The sequence below is a fragment of the Sitodiplosis mosellana genome, unplaced genomic scaffold (assembly GCF_009176505.1).
Source record: "Sitodiplosis mosellana isolate CC-2019 unplaced genomic scaffold, AAFC_SMos_1.0 Smas_scaffold_2641, whole genome shotgun sequence".
Classification (NCBI taxonomy): Eukaryota; Metazoa; Arthropoda; class Insecta; order Diptera; family Cecidomyiidae; genus Sitodiplosis; species Sitodiplosis mosellana.
Genome location: NW_022597883.1, coordinates 1,429 through 14,324, shown reverse-complemented (window position 1 = coordinate 14,324; position 12,896 = coordinate 1,429). Strand labels below are relative to the sequence as shown.

General features: G+C 32.8%; 2 protein-coding genes across 2 annotated transcripts; one reads left to right on the top strand and one right to left on the bottom strand.

Moving 5' to 3' along the window:
- Nucleotides 1-2,088: 2,088 nt before the first annotated feature.
- On the bottom strand, nt 2,089-4,707 carry LOC129571496 (myosin heavy chain 95F-like). The gene is made up of 9 exons (XM_055451297.1): nt 4,276-4,707; nt 4,084-4,210; nt 3,764-4,005; nt 3,520-3,699; nt 3,114-3,409; nt 2,894-3,051; nt 2,650-2,820; nt 2,365-2,570; nt 2,089-2,286 (listed from the first exon to the last, which is right to left on the bottom strand). The coding sequence occupies exons 2-9, from the start codon at nt 4,172-4,174 to the stop codon at nt 2,089-2,091; spliced, it is 1,542 nt and encodes a 513-aa protein (XP_055307272.1). The 5' UTR covers nt 4,175-4,210; nt 4,276-4,707.
- A 556-nt stretch (nt 4,708-5,263) lies between these two features.
- Nucleotides 5,264-12,146, top strand: LOC129571497 (protein diaphanous-like; the record flags this gene model as incomplete). Its single annotated transcript, XM_055451301.1, has 5 exons — nt 5,264-5,279; nt 6,717-8,030; nt 8,156-8,242; nt 8,747-8,833; nt 12,072-12,146. Coding segments are annotated over exons 1-5 (1,579 nt in total), but the record flags the coding sequence as incomplete, so codon positions are not given.
- Between the last annotated feature and the right edge of the window lie 750 nt (nt 12,147-12,896).

The following is a 12,896-nucleotide window of genomic DNA, read 5'->3' as shown; positions in this document are numbered from 1 at the left end:
CCATTCGAGTACTCCCGTAACAAAATTGTTCACTCATTTCATCATTTTTCATTCGGTCAAGTTTCCAAATGTGTGCATTTACTTGATTTCTCTTGTTTTTTTTCATATTTTTGATATCGATTATCTACAATTCACAAAAAATCGTGTCGCATGCCATTCCTGATTTTTTCGCATTTTTCTGATTTCTTAGGATTATTCTTGACATCACTGTGATAAAATCATTTATGTTTATACTTTTAATTTGATATAGGTGGAGCAAAATGTTGGTGATATAATTGTCACACTTTACAACAGTTATCATCAAGGATTCAACAACGGATTCAATTGGGCAGAGTCTTCCAATTATGCTACTCCCAAATGGATGATATATTATAACATGACTACGCTGTGTAACTGCCCGTGAGTTGAAACTCTTAAATAAATTTCGATTGATTTTTTACTTTGTTCTAAAATGCAATATTATGTTATTTAGATACGGAAAGGAAGCTCAATCCAGACATGATCTCTTAGGCGAAGTCATTGAGAATTGGAAGGAATCAACGAGTAATTCTAGGTCTGCTGCTACGGATATGGAAACTAACGCTGGAACACGATTCGACAATTTTGATCACTGGGTCGAATTCGACGGTAAAAAGTCAAGAAGTCGATGTAAGATGCCTGGTTGTGTTGGATTTACTCATATATTCTGCTCAAAATGTCGAGTTTATCTCTGCTGCAATCTTGCACGCAATTGCTTTCGTGTCTATCACACATCATAAATTAAGGTCTCGCTCCTCCTTTTGATAAAAAAGGATATATTTTTTCTGGGTATAATTTAATTAATTTTAATATCATAAAAACAATCTAAAATAATTGCGAAATGACAATTAGCTTTAAATTGATCGAAATCACAAAGTCATTTATTTTACGAGTCTGGTAAAATATCGAGTTTTTACGAAGAGAAATTTTAAATTATCGAATTCACGTTTGACGAATATAATTTAATGTAGCATATGTGCTATATGTGTAGTTACATTGAAAAATGATAAAAACCAGTAAAAATGTATACATCAACAAATAAATAAAGCAGTCAATTTTCATTTTTAAAAACTTCCCGTTTTTTATTTTATCTTAAATTTAACATAATTTTCAATTTTTCATGTGAAAAGCAACGAAGCAGTTCCTTTTACTATTGTAGCATAAATACTTGTTGCATTTTGTGCAAATCGTATGAGTGAAATTCGGGCAAAGTGGTAATTTGCAACGGCTGGCAGATGGTTTGTTGTCATAATGTGGCCAATGTGCTTTTTCATCATATCTAGCAGTCTCAAATGCTTCTTCGTCATCCGCAATAATTTTTTGGTCTGCTTTCAAGTTAGAATTGTCCTCATCAATTTTTCCCAGTGGTTTCCGATTTTTTGGTTTTGGTTTTTCCCGAAGGTTATAGAGACATTTTTGCTTCATATAATGCACTTCACTTTGTGGCATTTCTTCACATTTTCGTTTATTCTGATTAATATTTGAAGCTGGGAAATGTCAAAGTGATTCATAAATAAATGATTAAAATATTTTTAAATGCATAAACATACAATTTAGATGATCTATCAACTGAATCGATTCCTCAACTTGTATTCTATTTGCGATATGGTTATTGTCTTCTATTTGAGATATGGTTTGCTGTTTTTCGCTCTTAATTCGGCTGTCGATTTCTGATGCTAGATTTCTCAAAACATCTGTGTCCAACATGTTACATTGATAGAACAAACTACTTTTACCGGGACGAAAAAAAACATGCGTTTCTCCCAATTTGAAATCGTGTGGTTCATAACCAAGAGTCAAGAGTAAAAGTTCTGCCAGCTTTCGTTGATTCGTAGTTATCTCTTTGGATAAATAGCTATCAAAGTTCGGAAGTAATTTGATGTATGATATTCGGGTTGGATAACCTTTTTTCATTAAATTAATATATGGCACGATACTATTTGCTTGGAGTTGAGACTTAACGATTTCGTATTCAAATAAATCGACGATATCATCATTGTTCGGCTTGATACATCGAATGAAGTGAGAATCCTAGAATTAGAAATAATATACAAAAGCCGTTTATGTAAACTATTCCAAACAAAAAATTACGTTTCCATCTAGTTGTGACATTAGCTTGCCCAAATCATTCTTCAAACAAAGTGTAATTGATTTTGAGTCATTTGGATGATTCAGCAAGTCTGTATCCTTAAAATGTTTCAAAGACTTGCTAATTATATCCAAAATGGTTGTTGACACAAATTGTGTGTTTTTCTGGACAAAATTCTCCTGAAAATAACAAACAAGCAACTTGCATTTATTTTTTTACGATTTTTTTTATAAAATGGATGAAAGATGTTCACATACCGCTGAATAACAGACGTTTTTTGAGAAATGTTTTATAACAAAACTAGCTTTGTTGGTTTCTTTTGAAATTTTTGGCAAAGTAAATGCTGGATTTTTTGAACACTTCGTTATAAGGTTTTGAAAAAATGTTTCATTCGATGGTTTGCGTTTTTTGCTTTCGTCTTCTAGCAGTGACCATATTCCATTTGTTTTGTCTTCAAAAAGATCTATAAATCAGACATTATATTAAAAAATGCTGTAATATTTGTTGAAGATTGAACAGTGGAAAATACAAATTAAATTTACCCAAAATCTCTCTGTTATCTAGATAATTTACATCTGGAATATGTATACCATCATCGGCATACCACTCTAATTCCTCTATAATCTGCTTGCGTATGCAAAATTGTTGAACTGTCTCATTTATGTAGTTTATACATATCTGTTCAAAGCAATTTTGACCCATAGTTTGACATTCTGTAATATTTTTAATTCTGTGAAAAATAATCAGGTATAAATTTGTGATTTACGTAAAAAGCTATTTTCATACCAAAACCCGCAATGTCCAAAATCGCAATATATTTCGAAGATACTGACTCTGAGTTAGTTCTGTTCATTTTACCGATTAAAAACTGAAAAAGGCTTTTATAAATTGACTTCACCATAGAGTCTCGAGTTCTCATCGCATTACACGAATTCAGTGGCATTCTGAAAACATGCTTCGTTAATGAAATTATAAAAAAATTGGTAATAAATTATATTTAACTTACGTAATACAAGAGGTTTCAGCAACAGTTTTTAATTTTTGTTTCGTTAGTGCCTCAGATAATTCATCAGAATCCAATTTGAGTAATCTGGCAGCGAAATTTAAAGATGCAACGTTTAATATTTCAGCGTGTTCATACGAATCATCACTGAATTCCAAGTTGCATAGGTGTAGAATGGCAGCTAGTATTCCATATATCATTTCTTTTGCAGCTTTAGATAAATCCATTTCATCCAAGGAATGATTTAAATCGTCAAAGTTATATGGAGACAAATGGTTGGCATTCTTCGGTGCTAGAACCTTTATATAAAAATGTTTAGAACCAAACGTATATTTGATGTAATAAATGTATGCGTGTACAACGTTAATTAATTTCAAGGTAATTTAAAGCAGATTTATGGAAGACTCACCCTGAAATTCTGATCTATTAGTCCCAAACTATCCTTTAAACTGATTGGTGCATTAACAGTGAGTAAATAAAAAACATGGAAGTTGGATCCGAATGTAGTTAATCCGCATAGACGACTTATTTCAAGAAGTTGATAGGACGTATATATGCTTGATACTTCATTTTTGGAATTGTACTTTATCTAGAATAATCAGGAAAATGCATATAGCATGATTTGCCGGCGAAATATACAAATCTTCAAATACCTGTAAAAACTTGATGAAACGACTACTGTTGGAATTTTCGGGTGTCTCGGCGTTTCCGAAAATAGCCAATAATTTTGCTGAAGTAGCAGCACGTTTCATGATATACTCGCGATTTGGATTGCTATTACATATAAACTGTGTGAGATGGTGTGTAATTACTGTTTTACCCGCACCAGATTCCCCCGTTACAATGATACACTGCGGTTTGTTATTTCCATGCAAAGCATTCATAGCATCAGTACCTGCACAAAGAAATCATTATTATAAGTTTACGTAAGTTTAAATATGTCTCACACATTCATTGCCACTGCACTATTTACCAATAGAATATATGTGGGGCGGCATCGATCCTCTAGGCTTCAATTGATAAGCTTCCATATTTTCTCTGGAGAACAAATCAAGTGTTTTCATCGGGTTTATTGCAATCAACAACTTTCCTGTAAATGTCTTTGAAATAACGAAAATCGAATATAAAATACATTTACCTTTTTTCACAACTATTTAAAACTTACATAAATTGCACCACGGTCATAACGAATTTTCAGGTTTTGCAACAAAGCATTGTCAATGTCATCGTCATCAATATTTACTAAAAAATATCAGGGAAATATAGTATTCTGATCGATTTTGATTATATCAATTTTCGCTTACAATTATCATCGTGATCCTCCTCCATTTTTAATTTCCGAAATAATTCGAAACAAAGCACTTGATACGATTTTTGAAAAACTCTGCAATCCGCTGCAACCAAACTGAACCAAACCAAAATCTAGTATAAAAAGTGTTCGTATTGAAACTAACAGTTAAACTGACACCATACACGAACACAAAATGTCATTAAAATTAATGGGCTGCCATATTTAAATTTGAAAAACCGATTAACATTGAAGCGACCCGAACCGAAATTGCAAAATTCGTATTCAAATATCCGCAAATATCAGCCAAGTTATTTATAAAATTTATAATTATAATCAAACTAAATGATAAGAGTGTCAATACGTCTGGTGAATCATATCTTTAATATATGTTGTTTCGATTTTTGTCTAAAAGTCGCCAAAAATTCATATGTAGCATAAGTGCTATATAAAAATGCTAAATATTTCAATAAATTCTTTACTAAGTTAAAATTTTAAGTTTCAAACGGTTTTTAATTATTATAAAGCTGAATGAATATTTAATACAAATTTTTATTTCAATGCATTAAAGAAAAACGAAGAAAAGAAGATTAAATATTTACGTAAAAAATGCGGTTCATATTTTACGGGTCATATTTACCCATGAACCGGTAGATTTTGCTTCATATCTGTACATATTGCACGCGCCAAAAGTATTTATCACGATTTGTCATTATGCTTCATCTCGTTTCATCTGTATTCTCCTCAGAGCGCCTCAGAGTATATTTCAAAACCCGTTCAGCCCACAAACTATTTTTCAGTGGTTTTTTTGTGTAGTTAGACGTTTTATTTTCACTCAGATTCTATTCAAAGTACTTCACAGATAATGGAAATTGATAAAAGTAAGTATTTTCATAACAATTTGGTTTAGTTTGCTCTTCAATCAAATGAACAGTTGTGCCGAGTTGTGCACTCAGTTTATGGACGAATGTTACAGTTGTTTTTCATACGATGCATACAAATATTTTTTAATATTAACGAATATTTAAGACTACACAATTTTTAAAAATATATTTTATACATTTAAAACAAAAACTTGCAATGTTCCATAATTATTTTTGCGCAAATTCTACCTTGCAAAGTACAGCACTTTTGTAGCATTTGTGCTACATAGTGAAATTCAGTTGTATACACGGAACACGACAACACATCAATTTTCAAGTTCAAATTTCAATTACACGCATTGAAAGTTTGATCGAGTTTGATTCGATAGCGTATAATTCAAATTTGAATTTAAAAATATTATGTCGTCATGTACCGTGTATATATTTGAATTTAGTAGCACATATTCTACACATGTAAACTATACTTTACAAAGTGGAATTTGAGAGAAAATGGGGGAAAATAATTATGGAAAATGGCAAATTCTCGTTTTTAATATATAAAATATATGCGTAACAAGTGCAATGCCTTGCTACATATGCTGTATTATATACTATGCATCTGGAGTTCACTATGTAGTACACATTCTGCACATGTAAACTATACTTTACAAGGTAGAATTTCTGATTTTTCAATGGAGAGGTTCCTCAATTTTTCTATTATACTGGACTCGAATAGCTTGTCCGATTGTGTTTGAATTGCTCTTGGCTACTGCCATGAGCAAAGAAATGAAGATCTGAGAGTTTGGTAGCAATCTTGAACGACTTTTATTATTTTTGAGCTCGTTGCTATTCATTGATTCCTGGATTTTTCATTCACTCATTTCACTTCAAATTCAGTTGATTTTCCTTCTTTGTAGAGATGACAACAATCATTTTACAAAGAACCACAAGGAAAATCAAGTGCCAATATATATTGGTTTTGATGGCCTTGTTTGGATAGAGTCCAGATTGAAGGGAAATGAGTGAATGAAAAATCCAGGAATCAATGAATGAAATGGGCCCAAAAAAGACAGAAGTTCTTCGAAAATCGCTACCAAACTCTCAGTTCCGCATTTCTTTACTCACGACAGTTGCCAGATACAATTCCAATACAATCGGACAATCTATTCGAGTACTTCCCAAACAAATTTTTTGGTCCACCTTCAAAAATCAGTGAAAAATTGAAGATTTTATTCTGCAACTATGCTTTTCTTCCGATATAACTGCTATTTGGATATTGGAATTTTATTATTGTACCACAAAAGTTATTTATGCCAAATTCCAAGTAAATTGGATGAAAAATTGAGGAACCTCTCTATTGAAAAATTGATCATTTTTACTTGTAAAGTATAGTTTACAATACAATGCATCGAGCGTCATGGTATACTTAATCAGTTTATTTATATTTCCGTACAGACTTTGAACCAGGGAATAAGACTTCTATTCCAGTAAACACACCAACACCTACACAACATCCGCAAGCTGCACCACCACCACCACCACCACCAGCTCCTCCTCCTCCTCCTCTTCCAGTTACATCAAATCCACCAACGTCAAAAGAGCGGATGAAAAAACTGAATTGGCAGGCGATAAAAAATCCACCAAAAGATTGTTTTTGGGCAAGTCTTCCGAGTGTAGCTCAAGATAGTGATATTTTTGATGGTTTGAAACAACGATTTTCACTTCCACATGTTGATACCAATGAAAGTTCAAGTTCAGGTGCAAAGTCAATTTCTCTGCGAGTTTTGGATGGGAATACTGCACAGAATTTATTGATTTCTTTCCATGCCCTGTTTAAAACTGCAACATACGAGCAAATCAAACAGGAGATTTTACGTTGTGATACCTCCAATTTGAATTCAACTTTAATTGAGACACTCATCAAGTTCTTACCACAACATAAAATAGAGAAACTTTGTGAAATGAACAAGAAAAATGTTGAATTGTCAAATGTGGAAAAGTTTGTTGCACGTCTTGGAGAGGTTGATCGAATTGTACCTCGCTTAAATTGCATGAACTTTAAACTTTGTTTCAATGATTTGGTTCAAGATCTTGAACCTGATTTGAAGGCTGGTACGACTGCATGCAAAGAGATTATTTCAAGCAAAAAATTTGGTGAAATCCTCAGCCTCATTTTAACAATCGGTAATTTTATGAACTCTGGACATGGTAAAGCATCCGGCTTTGATTTAGAAGTTTTGAAGAAATTGCACGATATCAAAAGCGCAAAACACAAACAGACTCTTCTACATTTCATAGTGAAAACAATTCAACAAAAGTTTCCAGAATTGTTGAATTTTGGAGAAGAAATAACTCATGTGGATGATGCTGCAAGAATATGTTTTGATAAGATTAACGAAACAATTCAAACCATAGTCACATCGTCACAAAAGCTGCAAAAGGAACTTGAATATGGCCATGAATCCAAATTACCTGAGGATAAGTTTGTCGAGGTGATGAAGCCTTTTTCATTGGAATGTGATAATCAGGTACAACTTCTAACAAAGATGTTCAACGAAATGCACAATAGCTATACCATAGTTGGTAAACACTTTGCATTTGACCTAAGCAAGTGTCCAATTGAAGAATGCTTTTCGAACATCAAAATATTCAAGACACAATTTTCAAAAGTATTGAAAGAAATCGACATTGAAACGAAAGAAATGGCATGTCCAACAAAAAATAGTCAACTGGTCGATAAGCAAAAGGAACCATCATCTGCCGAAGCAGGTATATTCAAATGTTGCAAAATGAAAAGTTATATTCTAAATTGTTTTCAAGAAATATTCGTTGCACAAATTTTATTTCTATGCCTTTCTGAAATTAACATATTATTTTCCGTTATTTTCTTGTAGAAATAGCTCCACTAACCATGAACTCTTCATTGGACACTCATGAGTCCCGTGAATGTGTAGTAAAACTGCACCTATCAACAAAAACAGGTTTGTATGCCATTAAGTTCGATAGTACACATTCTGCACATGTAAACTATACTTTACAAGGTAGAATTTCTAATTTTTCAATGAAGAGGTTCCTCAATTTTTCTTTTATACTGGACTCGAATAGCTTGTCCAATTGTGTTGGAATTGCTCTTGGCCATTGTCATGAGTAAAGAAATGAAGATCTGAGAGTTTGGTAGCGATCTTCGAAGAACTTCTGTCCCTTTTGAGCCCATTTCATTCATTGATTCCTGGATTTTTCGTTCACTCATTTCACTTCAATCTGGACTCTATCCAAACAAGGCCATCAAAACCAATATTGGAACTTGATTTTCCTTGTGGTTCTTTGTAAAATGATTGTTGTCATCTCTACAAAGAAGGAAAATCAACTGAATTTAAAGTGAAATGAGTGAACGAAAAATCCAGGAATCAATGAATAGAAACGGTTAGAGAAATTCGGTTTAGAAATTCTGAAATTAACATATTATTTTCAATATTTTCTTGCAGATATAGTTCCACCCACCATGAACTCTTCATTGAACACTCATGAGACCCGTGAATGTGTAGTAAAACTGCACCGATTAACAAAAACAGGTTTGTATGCCATTAAATTCGATAGGATATATTTTTTTGAATTACACAACCATATTAACACTCTGTTTAAAATTGTCAGAAATCGCAGCTGTTACTCGGAAACCTTCTGGAATACGTAAACGTAAACATACCCGAAATCAAAACGACGATGTTGAACCTGAACCTAAACCTAAAAACGCGCGAGTTCTACGAAGCCATAAACAAGCAGAACATTGATGATGAAAAATAAAATATGCCAATTTAGAAAATATTCTACTTTGTTTTTATTCTTATTAAATTTTAATAAATGTGGACCACTTTATTCTAAATTACAATTCAATTCATTTCGATTATACAATTACGGTTTTTCTTCATGTAATTATAGCGTCAATTTTTGATAATAAATAAATAATGTTTAGTGATGTCAAGTGTGTACAAATGTATATGGTGTCAAATTCAAAATGAAAATGGAGAAAATATCGTAGTATATAAGTTAGATGTTGGTCAAACTTTACAATAAACGAATTTTAGCGAATTTTAGTCATTTACGATCATTGGTCTCAATGCCGTTATGTAGCATATTTACTACAATTCAGTACAATTCGGTCAAAATTTACAGAAAAAATTAATCACTGATCTAAATGAATTCAAATTCATCAAAGTTTGGTTTCACTTGAAGTTTTGTTTTTCGACGGTTTTGACGTTGATGTAACACAATGTTGGCGTTGGGGTTACACACATCTTGAAGACTCGCCAAATCCTCAGATCGAACCTTTATCGTTTCATCAACCGATTTTCGTTTTGACGATGTCACCTTCTCTCCAATTATGCGCGTTGGGTTTGTGGTTGACTTAGCAGTTCTGAGTATTGGTGTCTGTGCACTTGACTTCTCTTGACTGACGATTGTGGTTTTTTTGTTACCAATTTGAGCGCTCAAAGATTGTCCGCAACGCATAATCTCGACGGTTCCGACTTGTTTTGTTCCACCTTTTTTCGTTGTCCGTTTCTTCGGCTGCTTCACTTGCTTTGTTAACTTCTTCTGTTTTGCTGGTTTAATCCAATTTTTTGTGTGATAAGCCCAAAAACAATTGCGCGATAGATTGCAGCAGAGATGAACTTCACATTTTGTGCAAAAGGCGTGTGTAAAGCCCTTACAATGAGGCAATTTGCATCGAGTCCGTGAGTTTTTACCGTCGAAAGCGACCCAGTGATTGCACTCGTCGTACCGATCCACAAATTGGGATTTGTTCATTTTGTATTCAGATTGGGATTTGTTCAACAAAGTTTAATTTTTAATTTTTACGGCACATATGTTTATGGAAAACAACTCCCGACAAAACGAGAAAAAATAAACCTCACTTCAATTTTATTTTGACTATTCAAAATGTCAAAAATATGAACAACAATTAAATAAAAATGGTGGCAAATGCTAATTGTACTAGTTTCAATCAGTTTATTCTAGTACGTTATATACTGGGAGATCAACAAAACATGTGTAGCACCAATGCTAAACGTAAAATCAGGCAAAATTGAACATTCATTTAACATTTCATTCAATTTATTTAGATAATTTTTGTATAGAAAATGAAGTTCCTAGACATGGGTTTCAATGGCCTAGTTTGAGTAGAATTTACAATGGCGTGAGAAAACAAATTGAAAAATCCAGGAATCATTGGAACGGAAAAGTGGCAAAAAGTCACTTATCTTAACGAGTTTTAGATTCAAATAATGTTCATTGAAAAAGTAATTTGAAAAAAAACATTTGAAAAAAATGCGAAATTAATATTCAAAAACATTTACAGGAAATCATAAAGCAACTGAAGATATTTTTCATTTTTGTTGGGAAACGTAATAGATCGTAATAGATACTACGTGGGGCGCGTAGTCCTTGTGGCAGCACACAGAACATAACTACGCGTTTCCGGGCCCCGATGATTAAAGCATCGAATGAGACACGCGCGCTCTGAAATTGCGCATTTATGGCTTTTACTTCTTGACACTTCCACTTGATTGACAGCAGTAACGAATTAACGCGACAAATTGGCTGTCATTGAGCAAAGCAAAGGCTTGTTCACACTGAGTGTGACAGCCATGATATTGAAGGAGTTTTAAATGTTCACAAAGAAGAACTATAAAGACGAAAATACTTCAGAATGAATGAATTGTTGGTTTTTTTCTATTTTATGCTGTTGAAATTTTTGCCAGTTACGAGCAAATAGAACAAAAACTTGGAAAATATGCCAAAGCTCTTCTATTTCCTCTAAAAATTATTCCATGGAGATTCATTGTTTCGATAGAATTGTTAGCCAAAATTCTTTAGTCTAGAATTCAAAAAGAAAAACGGTTGCTTATATTTTACAATGTTTATTTATTGAAAATTAAAAAAATCTTTGATTAATTTGAACAATATTGGATTTAGTGCGTGAAAACTGTTATCTAAGGATAAATTGAAAGAGCTTTACCATGGTATGAGTTAAGTTCATATTTTTTCAGCAGTATTGAATGAATTAGTAGTTAGTTTTAACCTTTTTGCTAAAGTTATCTTAATTGAATGTTTCGAAATCGTTTACAATAAATTTGAGTATAGAAATGTTGTTCTGTTAAGGATTTCCAAATAATAGTAGCTTTGTAGCTTATATATAATTTATGGTTGCGTTTTAGGAATAGTTTGGTACCCGTGTGATGAATTCGCATGTGCAACATCAGATGTAATTTATCGTACGTCGAGTAGCTCATGAACAGATAGCAATCGTTGCGCAGGCTTTTGCACTTCAATTCATGCAGCTTCTTTTCCACTTCGCCAGTGAAGTTTCGAGTACAAACCATGCATTGGTATTTTACTGGGCGAGGATTTGTGTCAACAATATGCGCTATAAATGGAAAATATTCAGCACTGTATGCTCTAACGGCATCTATACGGTTTAGTTTGGAAGTATTTGTAAATGCGCTTGTTATAAGGTTCTATTTTGTCAATAGGGATTCAGTATTGGACCTTTTTACATTTTCACGTGATTCGAAATAAAAGATAAAAAGAAATTTGATTATTTTTTCATGAAAACACCAGTGTTAATTATTTTGTTGAACTTTTTATTAATTTTGTTCATTCTCTCATAGTTCAACGATTTCTCAATTTTTTTTTCGAACATTTTGTTTCTTCTTCAAAGATACAAACACATTCCACTATTTACTAAAATTCCACCAAAATTTAATGAAAAAAAAACTAATTTTATGTTTTCTTTTGGACTTTTTCGTTCACTAGGCTCTGGTGCTCCAGCTAATATCGTTTTGGGCCGTACTGATGTGCAACTAGCGACCAAACCGCGACCATTGACCGGTTAGTTTTTCTTTCACTGAAATACAATGGAAAAAAACCAATTTTATGTGTTCTTTTGGCCTTTTTCATTCACTAGTCTCTGGTGCTACAGCCAATATCGTTTTGGGCGGTGCTAATGTTTCGGGTGGTGTGCACCAAGACCAAAGTGCCATTCAGCCAGGAAGAATTCAACGCAGACGATCATCGCTAACTCAACGACTTACATATAAAAAAATTTCATGCATTTTTTGCACTGCTCTCTTTGTTACATCAACCGATATAGTTGCCTGCGATAGTTGCATTAAAAAATTCGATAAAAAATGATGATGCAACAAGGAGAACAGTTCAATGAACTCTATTTTTTTTTTCAAACAATATAATTTTATACCAAAAATGATCACATTCACTTCCCATATATTAAATTGAATAAACAGCGATTTGATACTTTATTTCAATCGAAACTATTTATTTAGCCAGATCTTGGCGTTATGTTTTGAGAGAAATGATGAATTCATAATAAAACTCTACATTTATTGTTTGATTCCCAGTGCGCAATGCGTGCCTATTTTATGGAATAGTTTGTACACATTTAGGCTCAAATAGATTTGTAGTACATTTGATTTGTGTGCACAATTGTGTCTAAATATTGTGTATATACATTTAAATACATACAAAGTTTTTGTGCATAATTGTGCACATACAAAATATGTATATTTTTTATACAAATAGATGCACATTTCGAAGCACAACTGTGCACACGAATTTGGGTAC

Coding starts and splice junctions, on each gene's coding strand:
- LOC129571496 (XM_055451297.1), bottom strand. CDS start 4,174: ATGAAAACACTTGATTTGTTCTCCAGAGAAAATATGGAAGCTTATCAA. Junction 3,700..3,763: donor GTTTCATCAAGTTTTTACAG/GTATTTGAAGAT, acceptor TGATTATTCTAG/ATAAAGTACAATTCCAAAAA. Junction 2,571..2,649: donor AGATAACAGAGAGATTTTGG/GTAAATTTAATT, acceptor TCTGATTTATAG/ATCTTTTTGAAGACAAAACA.